Source organism: Hippopotamus amphibius, chromosome 2, assembly GCF_030028045.1.
Source record: "Hippopotamus amphibius kiboko isolate mHipAmp2 chromosome 2, mHipAmp2.hap2, whole genome shotgun sequence".
In the NCBI taxonomy this organism is placed as follows: domain Eukaryota; kingdom Metazoa; phylum Chordata; class Mammalia; order Artiodactyla; family Hippopotamidae; genus Hippopotamus; species Hippopotamus amphibius.
In genome coordinates this window covers 101,129,026-101,147,285 of record NC_080187.1, presented here as the reverse complement: position 1 = coordinate 101,147,285, position 18,260 = coordinate 101,129,026, and the positions used below count along the sequence as shown (strand labels likewise).

Genomic DNA, 18,260 nt, shown 5'->3' with positions numbered 1-18,260 from the left:
GACCTTTGCAAAGGATGTTTTAGGAACTGTACTTTACTCTTTCCTAAATGTTGCTAAAATGATTTTTGAAATTTCTGTCTTCATTGGAGTTTCAGGGGACCTACGAAAGATGCCCATGATGTGACCTTCTTTCAAATGCCAGTTATTTTGTGCTTTCAAGTTCTGATAGCTGGCTGGCTTGACGCAACAACTTTGTCAGTTGAATTTGCCAGTGTTCCCATTGGTCCAAAATCATTCAATAATGCACATTGACAAGAGTATGGGTTCTGGTAAACGTTCCTACACAAAAGTCATATGTTCTATTTTTTTCTGTAATACATAACAGTATTCATTTGTTTCCAGTAAATGTTTAACTACAGATTCTACGGGCAAAATGCCATAACACAATGGCTTTTCCTGAACTGGCTAAAAATATGTGCTCATTTAAATGATGTAGTTTATGAAACTGCTCTTAAAGTATAAGAAGAGGAAGCATGGTTATTTGTAAGGATGGGATGCTTGGTTTCCTGTGCTGGAGCAGCAGAGTATTTATGATGGTGTATTGAGAGGTGGAAGGTCCATCAAGACCCTCCTTTCCTTACTTTGCCTTAAAAGAAGCTGCCTCTCTGTCACTGCCCATAGGGTCTCAGTCTTCAATTGTCAACTCACCTGCAGGAAACAAGAGATCTCTTCCAGACTGTCACCTTTGCCAGCTTTTCATAGCTTATTTCAGGGTTAGTTTGTTTAAGAGGAGATTTTTCCTGAAAACTCTTCCAGCTTTCTTTTTCTTTCTCCTCCACTTCCTCCTCTCCCACTTTGGGGCAAACGCCTTGGCTTTGATGCAGGGACTCATACTTTTCTAAGTAGTTTGATGCCTTCATCTAGGGAACTGGTTTGAGAACTTCCCAGTGGGGCCTTTAATTAGAAACCACAGAAGGACACTTGTGGCACTGATGTCATCACGTCCTATTCCATTCGTTCTGTGTGACCCCATGTGGGGTCACCTCCTTTCATTTAGTTTCTCACACACAGTGGGATTTTTGTGAAATTATATTGTGTTACACTGAAAACATACCTCCAGATTATTTGTGACACAGGCTTTGACACAGGTTTGACAAGGGTGGGAGGAGCTGCAAGCATCCTCTTTTTGGACAGCTGTTAGACTAGAATCTTTAAGGGAAACAGTAATGGATGGAAGCTTATTGGTCCCCCCTGTGATGCAGAGTTTGCCATTTGTTGCCCTGTCCCATGCGTTTTTTTTTGTTTTTTTTGTTTTTAATTTTTTTTTTGGGGGGGTACACCAGGTTCAATCATCTGTTTTTATACACATATCCCTGTATTCCCTCCCTTCCTTGACTCCCCCCACCTCGAGTCCCCCCCACCCTCCCCGCCCCAGTCCTGTAAGGCATCTTCCATCCTCGAGTTGAAGTCCCTTCGTTATACAACAACTTCCCACTGGCTATCTGTTTTATAGTTGGTAGTATATATATGTCTGTGCTACTCTCTCGCTTCGTCTCAGCTTCCCCTTCACCCCCCGCCCCCTCCCATACCTCGAGTTCTCCAGTCCATTCTCTGTATCTGCATCCCTGTTCCTGTCACTGAGTTCATCAGTACCATTTTTAGATTCCGTATATGTGAGTTAGCATACAATATTTGTCCTCTTTCTGACTTACTTCACTATGTATGACAGATTGTAGTTCTATCCACCTCATTACATATAGCTCCATCTCATCCCTTTTTATAGCTGAGTAATATTCCATTGTATATATATGCCACATCTTCTGTATCCATTCATTTGTTGATGGGCATTTAGGTTGCTTCCATGTCCTGACTATTGTAAATAGTGCTGCAATAAACATGATGGTACAAGTTTCTTTTGGGATTATGGTTTTCTTTGAGTATATGCCTAGGAGTGGGATTACTGGATCATATGGTAGTTCTATTTGTAGTTTTTTAAGGAACCTCCAAATTGTTTTCCATAGTGGCTGTACCAACTTACATTCCCACCAACAGTGCAGGAGAGTTCCCTTTTCTCCACACCCTCTCCAACATTTGTTGTTTCCAGATTTTGTGATGATGGCCATTCTGATCGGTGCGAGGTGATACCTCATGGTGGCTTTGACTTGCATTTCTCTGATGATTAGTGATGTTGAGCATCTTTTCATGTGTTTGTTGGCCATCTGTATGTCTTCTTTGGAGAAATGTCTATTTAGGTCTTCTGCCCATTTGTGGATTGGGTTATTTGCTTTTTTGGTATTAAGCTGCATGAGCTGCTTGTAAATTTTGGAGGTTAATCCTTTGTCCGTTGTTTCATAGGCAACTATTTTTTCCCATTCTGAGGGTTGCCTTTTAGTCTTGTTTATGGTTTCTTTTGCTGTGCAAAAGCTTTTAAGTTTCATTAGGTCCCATTTGTTTATTCTTGATTTTATTTCCATGATTCTAGGAGGTGGGTCAAAAAGGATGTTGCTTTGATGTATGTCATAGAGTGTTCTGCCTATGTTTTCCTCTAAGAGTTTTATAGTGTCTGGCCTTACATGTAGGTCTTTAATCCATTTGGAGTTTATTTTTGTGTATGGTGTTAGGAAGTGTTCTAATTTCATTCTTTTACATGTTGCTGTCCAGTTTTCCCAGCACCACTTATTGAAGGGGCTGTCTTTTTGCCATTGTATACTCCATGCGTTTTCATTCGATTGATCTCCTGAATCCGGGGAGAAAGGATATTTTTTTTGTGTCTGTCAACCTCAACTCCATTCACCTTAGAATAAACACCTCTTTTCTCATTTTTCTTCCCAGCTGTCAGCCAAGCTCAACAGCCTTCCAACGCTCATCTCCATGAGGCTGGAGTTCCTGAGAATTCTCTGCAGCCACGAACATTACCTCAACTTGAACCTCTTCTTTATGAGTACCGACCCTGCTCCAGCGTCTCCCTGTCCCTCCATATCTTCCCAGGTAATCCGCTCACTGAAAAAATTGTTTAAGCTAGTTCACTGAATTAGCTTAGCTTAGTCATTGATTCCTATAAAGACTGGTCTCCTTAATTAGAAGAAAAATCGAGCTATTCAAACTAGATCAATTGATCCAGATACACACAAGTACACTATCCAGTCATGTCATCTATCATTTACAAGCTATTTGATTGTTTTCTTCCTAGGCTCAAGGGTCCCTGCTGAGGCGAAGTAGAGCAAGGGATCCATATGCGCTATGGAAAATGTGTAATTCATAGAAAAGTCACAGGTCTTCCTTTGGCGACAGTCATCTTTCCACGTTAGCTTGACAGTTTCCTTTGCTCACTTCCCTTTTCCTAAACCTCAAGGCCATAACATGTATGAAATTGCAGTTTCCTTTATATTGATTCCCAAATGATTGAGTAGTGGTTTTTAACACGGATATTGTATCTTTGAATGATCCTAGAACTTCCTGCTGATTCTGCTATGGAATGGAATCCAGCACGAGATGATTCCACCTTGAATCGTATTCCAGATAATTTAGCTCTTGAAACACTAAGAAGATCTCATTGTAAAGTAATCAAATGGCTTGTTTTATAGAGAGTGTATTTCTAACAGGTCTTTTTCTTGATCAGCCCAGAAGAGTAACACTTGTATTAAAATTTAGAGGCTTTGACTGACATGGCCAAGCTTTTTTTGTAGAACAATATTTTGCAGGTTAGGTTTGGTGGGCCCCAGATTCTACAGGATGTGAAGAGGTATTATGCAAATACAGAATTCCAAAGACAAACACGTTTTGAAAACACTGTGTTAACAGGTTTCTTTGCAGTAGGCCATCCAAGAGTCTCTAAATTTTAAATGCCCATGGGGCGGGAGAGGAAATGGGAGGAGGTGTATGATAAGCAGTGATTCCCAATATAACTGGACTCTGGAAATTTTTTTTTTCCCTCCGTCGTTGATTCGGGGAACTAGTGTCCTCTAGTAAAACTTTAAAGAAATGCTGTTTAATAGTCACAGTCCATTTATAGGGAACAAATCAGTAGCTCAGAGCAGCAGGCAAGATTTCTTCTTCTTAGGTTTTCTTTCTGATGCGTATTCTTTAATACTAGCACAAAGGAGGAGGCTTGTCTTAAAACGTTTTAAAAAACTCTTAGCTGTTCATGCCAAATGACATGATCCGATGTGCACAGCATGGCCACCTTCCCGTGAACTGAGGAAGAGCTGACTGGCAAGCAGCTGGTCCAGATGCACCAGCTCTGCCCTGGCTCCTCTCCCCCATCCCCCTTCTGACCCCCCAGCCTCGCCAAACTGGAAAGGCTTTCCGGAGACATTTTAGATTCTCCTAGTGACATCTAAAGGATGCCCCCAAGATAAGAACACAGGAATTGCCCAGGACTGGTAAATCTGACACTTCCCTGCCTGACGCTGCTTCTGGTTTCCAGGCCAGCAAAATTCAGACAATGTATGTAAACCATATTCAGAAGTGTACCAGGAGCCTTAAATAAAGGTGGCAGTTTGTTATAGAGGAATCACCCACTCGCAGCCATAGCATCGGATAGAGTCCCCATTTACCTACCCAAATGGGATCCTAGGATTTTAATCTTCTTTGCTGGGAAAGCAGAGTGAGCGCTCTAAGTCTCAGCATCTTCATCTGTCACGTGGGGACACGAGCGGTACCTGCTTCACTGTGCGCAGCGCCTGGCCGTAGCATGTGCTCAATGAGCACTAGCCGTCGTGATTTTAATTCCAGTTCTTGTCACTCATAGAACTGCTCCTTGCGTTTCTGTAGAACTCCAGCTCCTGCTCCAGTTTCCAGGACCAGAAGATTGCCAGCATGTTTGACCTGACACCAGAGTACCGCCAGCAGCACTTCCTCACCGGGCTTCTCTTTACCGAGCTGGCCGCCGCCCTGGATGCTGAAGGGGAAGGGTATGTTTCAGACATTTATAATGGACCACGAAGGAAAAAGAAAAGGATGCTCCTTACTAAAGTTTGCAGTTCAGCCTCTCTTGCCTGGCGAAACTCTGTACGATTCACCAGTTCCGAGGAGTAGAAGCAGCTGTGTTTTGAGAAAATGATGCTAGAGGAATGTGGAAATGGGTGGGGGAGGGAGAGAAACTGTAACTTAGCTCTTTTCAACCACCTGTTCTTTGAGAGGAAGTTTCCAGGTCTACTAGGCTTCCAGGAATGCTTGATTTGTGAGCTCCTTAGAAACAAAGGTATTTTTAACGTGTGCCGCGGGTGATCTGTGAGCACACAGGGGAGCAGCCAAGTGCCCCTTGGCTCAGTGCTGACGAGGGAAGTGGCCACTGATGAGAAGGTAGTTGCCCCATGTCCGCATTAGGTTTCTCGCAAAAAGACCTTCCCAGTCTAAGAGAGATGCCACAGGTCCAGGGCTTATACATTTTTTAGCCATTTATAAACCTGATCACCCACAGGCATGTGGAAAATCTGGACTTGCCGTCCACGAACAGGGACTCCTGTTCTTTCCTTCTTTTCCTCTGCTCCTTAAGCCCGTGGGATCATACCTGCCTGGACAGAAGCAGACAATGCCTTCCAAAATACTACACATTCCATTCAGCAGTTACCGAATGCCTACCATGGGGCAGACACAGCTGGGTGTTAGAATGTATCAGACATATAAATGCACAAAACAGACAAAATCCTCTGCCCTCAGAAAGCTCACCATTCAAGGGCTCAAATCCAAGGAGCGTTAGGATTGGAAAATAATTTAGGTTCAGCCCCTTTGTTGTTCAGGTAAGGCCCATGGAATTGAAGGAACTTTCCCAAAGTTACATAGCAGAGCCATGTCTAGAGCCATGGTCTCCAGAGTCCCTCCCCAGGGCCCACCCTCCTGAACCACATCATTTCCCTGCCTGGGAACCTGCTCCTACAATGCCTACCTTCTTCCTTCCTCTGCTAAAGAAGTTTCTGGATTAGAGGATGTTGATTAATGGCAGCATTCCTGTATGGTATAGATTCTTGTCTAATTAGAAATTCTTAAGTTCTCTCAAAGTCCTTATAATTTTGTGAAGAAAACAGGACATCCTGTATGAAATTACAGGAGCAGACATTTATGTAACTTTGATAACAGATGTGTCCTAAGCACTTTGCCCATACAGATACTGCCTAAGTGAATGTAGGTCTCTGTCTCCCAGAAGGTCAGTGTGGGAAATCTGATGTTCTTAGCTCTGAATTCTGCCTCCTTCCAGAAATTCAGGTGTTGAGTGTATCCTTAGCTTCGTTTTCCAAGGATTCAGTTTCGTCTTCTTCTCTTAACCCTAACTAAACTCCTCTCAATTTTCCTGATAGAACTTTCTACTCTATAGCTAACATAAATTTCCACAGCAACACAAAGTGCCCTGACACACATGCTCATAAGGTGGGAGAAGGAGGCTTAGGCACAAAGAAAATTGCCTTCACACAAACACACACACACAGACACACACACAGACACACACACACACAGTCTTAATTGTCCCTTAATAGCACAGATTTACATGATTTCTGAAAGTACTCTTTAGCATTTACATAAATGGTAGTTTCTATTTTCCATTTCCCTTCTAGTGAAATGTCTAGGGAAACAACCTTTACATCTGTTTTGATTCTTCGTAAAGTTGTTGCTGTTATTTTACTAGCAACAGCATAGAATATGTTCAGAGATCATCATGTAATTATGTTCAGTCAGGTGGGTACATTCTTACACACACACACACACAACACACACACACACACACACACACACACACAGTAACTTTTCTACCCTCCAGAGGGTAACTAATTGAGAGTGTCACTCCTTTGGCAACACAATAATCCCTGATGGCTGGGTTGTGAGTTACCCTCCTAGAGAGTCATTAAAAATACCATCGCAGACCTTACCATGTGGGCGAAAACCTCAGAAACATCTTATCCTTTGACAATACATCCTCTTGATCAGTACTTCCTTTGGCTGCCAAGGCAATTAATAGACTCGTCTGAGGCATGGGGCCAGTGGGATACATCTCAGTACCTGAACTCTTGAAAGGACACATTGCTCTAGTTTCTAACGGTTCTCTCTCGAACCCGCCTTACCTGGGGGTATGTGCACAAACGTCCACACATCATTAAGTCCATAGTGGTTTTCAAGCATGTGGAAATTATCTAGCATCTTTGTGTTATGCTACCAAATATTTATTTATTTATTTATTTATTGGAATATAATTGCTTTACACTCTTGTACCAGTTTTGAGGTACACCAAAGTCAATCAGCTGTATTTATACACATATCCCCATAGTCCCTCCCTCCCTCTACTGCCCCCCACCCTCCCCATCCCGGCCCTCCAAGGCATCATCCATCATCGAGTTGATCTCCCTTTGTTATACAGCAACTTCCCACTGCCTATTTTACAGTTGGTAGTATATATATGTCTATGCTACTCTCTAACTTTGTCCCAGCTTCCCCTTCACCCCCTGGCCCCCCTAACCTCATGTCCTCCAGTCCGTTCTCTGCATCTGTATCCTTATTCTTGTCTTGTCACTGGGTTCATCAGTACCATTTTTTTTTTTTAGATTCTGTATATATGAGTTAGCATACAATATTTATTTTTCTCTTTCTGGCTTACTTCACTCTGTATGACAGCCTCTAGGTCTATCCACCTCATTACATATAACTCCATCTCATCCCTTTTTATAGCTGAGTAATATTCCATTGTATATATATGCCACATCTTCTTTATCCATTCATTTGTTGATGGGCATTTAGGTTGCTTCCGCTAAAAAATATTTAAAGAAGAGTTAATTCAAATCCTTCACGCACTTTCCAAAAAATGGAAGAGAGAACACATCCCAACTCATTCTATGAGGCCAGCATTACCCTTATGGCAAAAGCAGACAAAGACATCACAAGAAAACTGCAGACCAATATGAATACAGATGTAAATATCCTCAACAAAATACTGGTAGACTGGACCCAACAATATATAAAAAGGATTATGCACCAAGGCTAAGTAGGATTTATCCCAGGAATGCAAGATTGGTTTAGCATCTGAAAATCAATTGATATAATACAGCATATGAAGAGAATAAAGAACAAAACCCACTCAGTGATCTCAATAGATGAACAAAAAGCATCTGACAAAATCCAGTACCTTTTCCTGGAAAAACACTCCACAAACCCTATAGGAATATATGAAAATTTCCTCAGCCTGATAAAGGCATCCATGAAAAACCCACAGCTAACATCTTACTTATTGGTGAAAGACTGAATACTTTCCTTACAAGGTCAGGAGGAAGACAAGAATGTCCACTCTTACTTCTATTCAACATTGCACTGGAAGTTCTACCCATGGAAGTTAGACAAGAGAATGAAATAAAAGGCATCTGTATTGGAAAGGGAGAAGTAAAGCTCTCTCTATTCACAGATGATAGGATTTGCTTATATAAAATCCTAAAGAACCCACTAAAAAACTATTAAAGGTAATGAATGAGTTCAGCAAGTTTGCAGGATACAAGATCAGTATACAAAACTTAATTGTATTTCTATACTCCTGCAATGAACAATATCAAAATTTTTTTAAAAATTCCACTTAAAGTAGCATCAAAAGAATAACATTCTAGAAATAAATTTAACAAAAGACATACACTGAAAACTACAAAACACTTTAGAAAAAAATAAAGAGATCTAAATAAATGGAGAGGCATGACATATTCATGGATCAGAAAATTTAATATTGTTAAGATGGCAGTATGTCTCAAAATGATCTCCAAATTCAGTGCAATTCCTCTCAACATTCCGGCTGGCCCTTACAGAAGTTGACAAGCTGATACTAAAATTCATGTGGAAATTCAAGGGACTCCAATATAGCTAAAACAATATTGAAAAAAAAGAACAAAATTGGAGGACTCACTTGTCCCAATTTAAAAACTTACTACAAAGCAAAAATAGTCAAGACTATGTGCTTCTGACATAAAGATAGATGTATAAATTAATGAAATTGAATTGAGTCTAGAAATGCATCCTCACATTTACAGTCCACTGATTTTTTGACAAGAGTGCAAAACAATTTAATGGCAAAAGAATTGTGAAAACTGGGAAAACTGGATATCCACATTCAAAAGAATGAAGTTGTACCTTTACCTCACACCATATACAAAAGTTAACTCAAAGTGGATCACAGACCTAAATGTACATGTTAAAACTATAAAACTCTTAGATGAAATCATAAGGGTAATCTTCATAAAATTTGATTAGACAATAGTTTCTTATATCTGACATCAAAAATACACCCAGCAAAAGAGAAAAAGAGAGTTAGACTTCATTAAAATTAAAACTTCTGTGCTTTATAGGACATCATTAAGAAAGTGAAAAGACAGAGAACAGAATGGGAGAAAATATTTACAAATCATGGATCTAATAAGGGGTTTGTATCTAAAATATATTTTTAAAATCTTACAACTTAATAATAAAAGTACAAATAGCTCAATTTTTTAAAGGGCAAAGGATCAGAATACATATTTCTCCAACGAAGATATGACCAATAAGCATATGAAAAGGTTTTCAACATAATTAGCCTTCGGGGAAATGCATATCAAAACCAGTTAAATACCCCTTCTGTCTTAGTTCCTTTGAGGTGCTATAACAAAAATATCATAGACAGGTGGCTTATAAACCACAGAAATTTATTTCTCACAGTTCTGCAGGCTGGAAAGTTCAAAATCAAGGAGCTGGCAAATTCAGTGTCTGGTGAGGACCTACTCCCTAGTTCACAGTTGGCCGTATTCTTTCTGTGTTCCCCTATGGTAGAAGGGGGCAAGGGAGCGCTCTGCAGTCTCTTTTATAAAGGCGCTAATCTCATTCACGAGGGCTCTGCTGTCATAACCTAAAGCCCTCTCAAAGGCCCCGCCTCCAAATACCATCATATTGGGGATTAGGTTTAAACATATGAATTGGGGGGGGAGGTCACAAACATTAAGTTCATAGCACCTTCATACCCAGTAGGATGGCTATAATATAAAAGACAGATAATAACAAGTGTTGACAAAGAGAAAACAGAATCTTCATATACTGCTGGTAGGAATGTAAAATGTTTTCGCCACTGTTGAGAACAGTTTGGTATTTCCCCTAAAAATTAGAGTTACCATATGATCCAGTAATTCTACCCTGAGGTAGATACCCAAGAGAAATTTAAAAACCTATAACAACACAAAAACTTATACACAAACATTCATAGCAGCATTCATAATTCATGATAACCAAAAAGTAGAAACAATCCAAGTGTCCATCAACTGATGAATGGATAAATAAAATGTGATACGTCCGTGAAATGGAATGTCATTCAATGATAAAAAGGAATGAAGTACTGATACTAAAACATGATGAACTTTAAACATCATGCAAGGGACTTCCCTGGTGGTCCAGTGGGTAAGACCCCACGATCCCAATGCAGGGGACCTGGGTTTGATCCCTGGTCAGGGATCTAGATCCCACATGCACGCCACAACTAAGAGTTCACATGCCACAACTAAGTTCGCATGCCACAACTGAGAGCCCGCATGCTGCAACTAAAGAGCTGGCATGCTGCAACAAAGACCTAGTGCAGCATAAATAGATAGATAGATGATAGATAGATAGATAGATAGATAGATAGATAGATAGATAGATAGATAGATAGATAGATTGATTGATAGATATTTAAAAAAAATAAAGTACTGTCAACTTAACAAGAAATTAGATAACCATCTCAAGAAACCTAGTGTATACTGACTAGTAAACATCATGCTAACAGCAAAGCCAGGATTGGAACACAGTTTGTCTCTGGATTTTATACACTTCTTCCCTACTTTGCTTGGTTTTCACATCGTCATCCCATTGTTTAGGAGTGTTGTGGTCAACCTCCCTTCACCGTAACCTTTGGCTTTCTGTGTTGTGCCAACAGGATCGGCAAAGTGCAAAGGAAAGCCGTTAGTGCTATCCACAGCCTGCTCAGTTCTCATGACCTGGACCCACGTTGTGTCAAACCAGAGGTGAAGGTCAAAGTTGCTGCCCTCTACCTGCCATTGGTTGGTATCATTTTGGATGCTTTGCCGCAGCTCTATGACTTTACAGGTAATGATGCCTCTGTTTCCTTCTTGGGATTGATGGGGTCTCCAGGGTTGATATGCTTGTGTGAGCAATTCCCAACACTGGTGTTCTCCACATCTTTGTAACATAGGCCCCAGTAAGTGTTTTTTTTTTTTTAAGGTACATAGCCCTGCATATGTTTTTTATTTAGAAATTGTGTTTATTCATTCACTCATTTATTGGTCTCTTGGTATATGATGAATCTTATAGACCACACATCCCAAAGAATGAGATAACAGAATTATTCCTTTTGGAGATCCCTGCTTTAATGCCTTGAAATAAAGCTGTTCCTTTTCTTTTCTTTGAGTGTTTAAGGAAATAAGCAGACTCAAATGAGTCTAAATACCTGTACCATGCAAAAAAAATGTCATAGTGTCTGACAGTATTAGGAAATTCTGCCACGGCAGAGGAATTTTGCCTTTGACACTAAGTGGTTCATTCTCAGTTTGGAAGTCAGTATCTCCCACTTGGCCAGAAGAGGAAAAGATAGATTGTCTGAAAGGCCTTTGTGCACTTTCTGTAGCAGCGCCTGACTGGAGGGCAAATGGAGAACAGAGTTGTCTTTGGAATTTAAAGATGCAATTCAGATCATGGCAGGTGACTTGTAGGCCATTTCTAGGTTCGCCCGGATGTTTCAAGAAGGTTACACTTGAGAATCTGACTTGCTTGTTCCCAAAGCAGAGAATCATGTTAGCACACATTATCTGAAGCTTCCTTGTTGATTAGAATTTTCCACATCAGTGACTTGGGATTAAAACTTCTCAGCACTTGACCTTTGAGCCTTTTAAATCTCAATGGTTTCTTTATGTATGGACTGAACTTTATAGTCATGATGTAGGTGACAAGTGGGAAAACAGTATAAATATTCTATTATTAGAGGTAATATAGTGCATCTATTACGTATGAAATATTTTGATTAATTAATAAAAATATAGTATTTTTTGAAAAATAAAACTGAATTCAAATTCCAGCCCATTTATTATCATATATGACCTTTGGAAAGTTCCTCAACCTTTTAATGCCTTCCCTTCCTTTCCTTGGCTGTAAAAATGCAATAACAATGCCTGTATCTTAGGGTTGTGATAAAGGTGAAATGAAAGAACTTCTATAAAAGCATTTTGGCAGCAAAAGTTTCTATCCTTCTCTCCTTTCCTTGTTTTGTAACTGTGACCCTATGCACATTTAGGGAAAATGAGAACATATCCTCAAATTAATCCTGATAACGTTATCAGGTCTTGAATAATTGCCACACACTCTTCATTTCACCATTTGTTTAAAAACTCAGTTGACTTAAAACAATAGTGAATTCTTATTTTTAAAAATTGAGTTCTGTTTTAATAAGTTTGGCAGGTGAAAATACTATTCACACTATATTTTTTTCTGAAAAATTGAAAGTCAAAATACTATAATGTTGACAGGTCTAATAAAATTACGAGTTTTTAATGGATTAGTCATAGGCGTATAAACACACTTTTCTCAGAACTGCTTAAACAAGTACTTTCTATGTGTGGGACTGATCGTGGTCTTAAAAACCAGCCTTTTAAATGATGGGTCCTTATTTCGTTTGCATACATCTCTACCTATGTATAAATATAGATACATCTGTATTACATGGATACAATAAATTAACATTTATTTCAAATATTCAAAATTTAATCAATTATTGCTGAATTTGTGATACCGGCTCGTTATTCTATAAGGTACTTGTTTAATTCTGTAATTACGGGTTCCTTTCTATTTGGTCATTATTTGAAATATATGAATGAATTAAAATATATTATAGAAAGTGTTATGAAAGCTTTGAAATTTTTTGTTTTCACAGTTTGAAAAATTAATTTCTGTCCTAATCTTGTGCTGGACCTTTTGTCTCTGCCTGCTTTTTGCTATGGGTGGTGGCAGGTAAATAACGCTAAATGTCAGGTTTAAAATGACTGTGCTGAGCTTCGTCACTAAGTATCAGTCGCACATGGGGTAGTGGATAGGAAACACTGGATAGTACTACCTTTGGCTTGATGACAAGAAAGATTGTTTTAAGACTATTTTTTAGAGCAGTTTCGGGTTTATAGCAACATTGAGAGGAAGGTACAGAGATTTACCATACACCCCCTGCCCCCACACGTGTATAGCCTCCCCCGTTATCAGCAACCCCCACCAGAACGGCGCATTTGTTACAACAGACAAACCTACACTGAGACAGCATAATCACCCAAAAATGTAATTTACATTAGGTTTCACTCCTGGTGTTGTACATCCTAAGGGTTTGGACGTGTGTATCCATCATTGTAGTATCATACAAGTTAGTTTCTCTGCCCTAAAATCCTTCGGTGCTCTGCCTAGTCACCCCTCCCTTCCCTCAGCCCCTGGCAACCACTGAACTTTTTACGGTCACCATAGTTTTGCCTTTTCCAGGATGTCATGTAGTTGGAATCATACCATATGTAGCCTTTTCAGATGGGCTTCTTTCACTTCTTAATATTCATTTAAGTTTTGTCCTCGCCTTTTCATGGCTTAATAGCTCATTTCTTCTTAGCACTGAATAATATTCCATCGTCTGGATGTGTCACAGTTTACCCATTCACCTACCGCAAGGCATCTCGGTTACTTCCAAGTTGTGGCAATTATAAATAAAGCTGCTGGAAGCATCCGTGTGTGGAGTCTTGTGTGGGTAAATACTGAGGAGCGTGATTGCTGGATCCTATGGTAAGACCAATAATATTTCCATTGCAGCTGCGGATGCCCGTGGAAAAACTCGTGCCAATGGCTCAGATGAAGAACAAGAAGGGACCAGTGCAATTAACCAGAATGTGGCACTAGCCATAGCTGGGAATTTTAATTTGAAGACAAGTGGAACAATGCTATCTTCCCTGGTATGTTGGTGCACATTTCTCCTGTTGATTTTTCATTTTGTGTCTTTCCCCATCATTTAATGGGCTCGTTTCTAAATTCACCTACCAGAAGCAAGCATAGAACAGGCAGTGAGATTTCTGCCTCATTGCTCGGTGCTGGAAGGGATCATTGTGAGGCTGGCAGCTGAGAAGGGAAATGGCCCAGGTGAGGAAGCACACAGTCAGACAGGGTTCTGGAAACAGCAAGAGACCCACAGATCCAATTCAGGCAGCTTCCATGGTGCTAAGTTCAAGGCTCAGAAAACCAAAAAAGATGAACTTGGAAAATCTGAGATATTGCAAAGGAGATCAAACCAAGGCTCCCTTATTCTATGTGTTTGTTATTCATTCTGTGTCTGCCTTAAAAAAAGACTGAAGCAGGTGGGTCGCTTGGTAGGGTGTGTCTTAAGCTTCTTCAGCTTTTCTGGGTCCCCAGAGAGCCTGAGCAGAGTTGTTTGCACAGGCTCTGTGGGCTTGAAGAGGGCCTCCTCCAAGAGTACAACCTCTGATTCACTTGCGGTGGAATCTGCCTCTGTCCTTGCTGAGCTTGGACAATCCCTTGGTCAAGACACGGCTGCACCCTCCAGCTTAATTTAACTATGCATTTCAGTGTAGTGTTCATCTCCCCTGTACACCACAATGAGAGTTGAAGAGCAGAAGGTAAAAAAGAGAAAGGACATGGAGAGTTGCCATCACTCATGCTAACAGTTTAATAAACGTGGTGTGCTTTGTGACCTCCTCCGCCCTCCTAATAGCCATCTCACCAAGTTAGCTGCTTGAGGTGGTGTGTGCCTTTTACATTGCTGTTTGCCTGCAACAGAGAAAGTCAAAAGCCCAAGATATTTCCTATGAAGTTATAACGCATCTAAAGATTTCACTTCTTCTTGTGACCATACTCACAAAAACTAAAGTCCAGATAACTTCGTAAGCCGTATCATTCCCACCCAAACCTACCATTCCCCTCACATACGAAGTAATACCTCACTGCAGCTTCCCCACTACATTCCGTTGGTTATTAACTGTGCCACGTGAGTCACATATCGTCCTTTGTGTTGATTGGATGAGTGACAGAAAGTGTGCTCAGCACTCTGAAATGAACACTTGTGGCCAAAGCATGAAAGCAAATAGCCTGAGCCCCCACACCCCACCCCCAGGAAAACATAAATTGCGGTTAAAATCCGGTCACGGAGGACTCCACTGAATTATGTATTTGATTAATTTGCTGAGCAGTTCATGACCCTTATACTTTGGACTCTGACAAAGAAGTTAAATCTTAAACAGTTGGGGTATTTTGGGAACCCAGCCAGGGTATAAGTCCAACCCTGCAGTCTGCAACGTAAAGGAGAAATATAATACTTGAGGATCTTACAACTTGGAAGCCCCTGTGTATCACTGAGATTGGGTAGGGGGAGGGCATGATCAAAGTCCAGGGCAGACCAGCAGACCACACTGCTCCTGAAACAGAGGGTGCCCTGGCTGAAAGCCTGGTTAGAATACTGCCCCAGGTCAGCCCCTTTGCCGAGCAGCCCAGCTCAAAAAACGCAGCTTCCCCTGCTAGAGGAAGGCAGAGTTCCCAGAAACAGATCCCCAGGCAAGAAAGTACAGTTACTATGTCTTAAGAAATTAGCATCCCTTTCAAAGTGTCTGCTGCTCAGCCTCTTCCCCTGCATCAATCTCCCCACCTGCTTCCTTCCAGCCCTACAAGCAGTACAACATGCTGAATGCCGACACAACCCGAAACCTCATGGTTTGCTTCCTCTGGATCATGAAAAATGCTGATCAGAGCCTCCTTAGGAAGTGGATTGCTGACCTGCCATCAATGCAACTAAACAGGATTTTAGATCTCCTTTTCATCTGTGTCTCATGTTTTGAGTACAAGGTATCTCTCAAGTTCTTTCTTGTCACTGTTGCCCTCTGTTTGGGCAATGGGGGCATCCTTAATTTTGTCTTATTTCTGTATTAAAATCCGTAATCTATTTGCCTATCCATAACCTATCCAGATATGATAATTCCACTGGGAAGGGATCTCTGCCTTCTGCAGAGAGAACTTCATTCTCGTTAACAGGATTTTAGCCACTGGGGCATGTCTGTAGCATTTGTCAAACTGGCTGATGTCACCATGGAGAGTTCTGTCTTTAGGGTTCTCCGCGTGAACAGCGGTCTAACCAAACTTAATGTCCTTATGCTTCTGTCCGGTCCAGGGGAAACAGAGTTCTGACAAAGTCAGTACCCAAGTTTTGCAGAAGTCGAGGGATGTCAAGGCCAGGCTGGAAGAGGCTTTGCTCCGTGGGGAAGGGGCCAGAGGGGAAATGATGCGGCGCTGCCGGACCCCAGGTGTGTTGGATTGGCCCTTCCCTGCTCTCTGTACCCTTCGTAGGAAGGCATGTCCTCCCCACATGATGAGTAGACACCATCACTTTCTTAAGATGTTATGGTAATAGAGACAAGCTGGTTCTGGGCTTCTGTGCCTGATGTCTGTGATGTTAGCCCTATTCTTCTGAGTGAAAGCTCTTTTCCTGAGATCACAAGAACCCTGGAAATGTCCTCAAATGGCATCTTCTGTTTAAAACTTGTCGGTGATAAAAGGTCCCGTCCAAGAATGTGAGTCATAGGATGAGATTAATGGTGTCTCCCTCCAGGCTGAGGCTTCTCCCCAGGATATTTGATTAGTCTATGTAGACCTACTGGATAGTTCTGGTTCCAAGATCATTTCCCCAAGTCATGCAGGGTACTATTAGAATGGATCCAGTCCCCCCAATGGTCTCAGAGTATTCTAGTCCTCCAGGCATCCTCTCACACTTTGAGAGTGATCCCCAAAAGGCTGAGCTTTTCTCTGTAGGATAAAGTGATGTTTTCAGGCGCCATCAGTCTTATTCACTGCGCGCAAGTAAAACAGAGTGACAGCTCCTTCTTTGCAATGGGACACAACGGCAGGGAACTTGGAAGGAGCTGAGCTTTTTCAGTGGTAGTTGGACACCCTCATTCAACACACTCTCCTTTTCAATAATTCAGCGAGAACCCCCAATTTCACTGGAACCCTGTGTTCAGGAGAAGTGTGCTTACTGACACTCCAGAAAGGCGGGCATTTTCCTAAGCTCTAGCCTGTCAATCAAAGAGCAGGTCAGCCTGGACGTGGTCGTGGGCTTTGTCTCCCACCAGCAGCCAGTGTGGACTCTAATTAGCCAGAGAAGCGGTGCCAAGTCCTCTCAGCTGAGCTTGTTATGGAACTTCTGGTTATCTTGCTAACGCTAATCAAATTCCTGTCGTGCATTTTTTAACTCCTAGGGAATGACCGATTTCCAGGACTAAATGAAAATTTGAGATGGAGGAAAGAGCAGACACATTGGCGGCAAGCTAATGAGAAGCTAGATAAGTAAGTCACTCAGCAACTTTGTGCTACTTTTACCTAAAGTTCAAAGCTATTTTTCCCAGGCTACTTGTATTACTGAAACAACTACATCCCTCCAAGGATAAGAAAATGAAACATCATTATCTGTGTAAATTCAGTTGATCCAGGGACCCAGGATAATCAAAGGTATAAAGAGTTATGATTTCCAGCTCTTAAACACTTATCACATTGGTAAGCATTTAAAGAAAACTAATATTTAGCAATCTTAGCTAGCTTAACAAAAGCCACTGATGAGGCAGGACAGGATACCCAGGACCACATCATTTCAGTCTATATTTCCACTCTGGAAATGTGTACAAAGATGTATATTCAGGGATGTTCATGTCAGCATTACATAAAATTATATAAAAAAAATTGGAACACTAAATGCTTAAGAATAGGGAAATATGTAATGAAATATTAGGTTGGCATTTAAATGTTTTCAAATCATTTTAATGATATGGGAAATGCTTCTGACATAATGTTAAGTGAACAATAGATACTTGTTTTAGGAGTATAGTCTTAAATCTCTACACATAGTAAATACATTTTTTAAATACTGGAAGGAAATTTACCAAAACATTAAGCATGGTTTTCTTTGGCTGTTGAGAATATTTTAAATGATGTTGTCCTTTTTATACTTTGCTGTATTTCCTACAATGGATGTGTATTGTGATATATTATTGTCAGAAAATAATGCCAAAATGAATCAAAAGAAGAAAAATTCTGCTTAGATTGCAATGTATGCTATGTACATATTGCTATATATGCAACAATTTGGACATGGGAGCTAAAACTAAATCATTTGACTAGATAGTACATATCTGCTCTTCCTCTTAGCAACAGGTACCTAATGAATCCTAGGGTTCACTGGCAAAACATTATGTGGCTAAAGACACACCCCCCCCACACACACACACTCTTGACAGGCATAGGCAGAGTATCCGCATGGTGTATAAAGCATC

The 18,260-nt window shown here is 40.8% G+C and overlaps 1 protein-coding gene across 5 annotated transcripts in view; it reads left to right on the top strand.

Moving 5' to 3' along the window:
* The window catches only part of DOCK8 (dedicator of cytokinesis 8), a 207,242-nt gene that overhangs the window by 154,835 nt on the left and 34,147 nt on the right, over positions 1–18,260 (top strand). For all 5 annotated transcript variants that reach the window (XR_009051221.1, XM_057720569.1, XM_057720571.1 and 2 more), the window contains 7 exons: positions 2,773–2,928; positions 4,714–4,853; positions 10,838–11,007; positions 13,750–13,889; positions 15,604–15,786; positions 16,109–16,241; positions 17,193–17,280. Coding sequence is in view for 4 of the 5 variants with exons in the window: in XM_057720569.1 (XP_057576552.1) it covers positions 2,773–2,928; positions 4,714–4,853; positions 10,838–11,007; positions 13,750–13,889; positions 15,604–15,786; positions 16,109–16,241; positions 17,193–17,280 (1,010 nt within the window). In the remaining variant the exon portion in view is untranslated. The remainder of the gene's footprint in view (positions 1–2,772; positions 2,929–4,713; positions 4,854–10,837; positions 11,008–13,749; positions 13,890–15,603; positions 15,787–16,108; positions 16,242–17,192; positions 17,281–18,260) is intronic.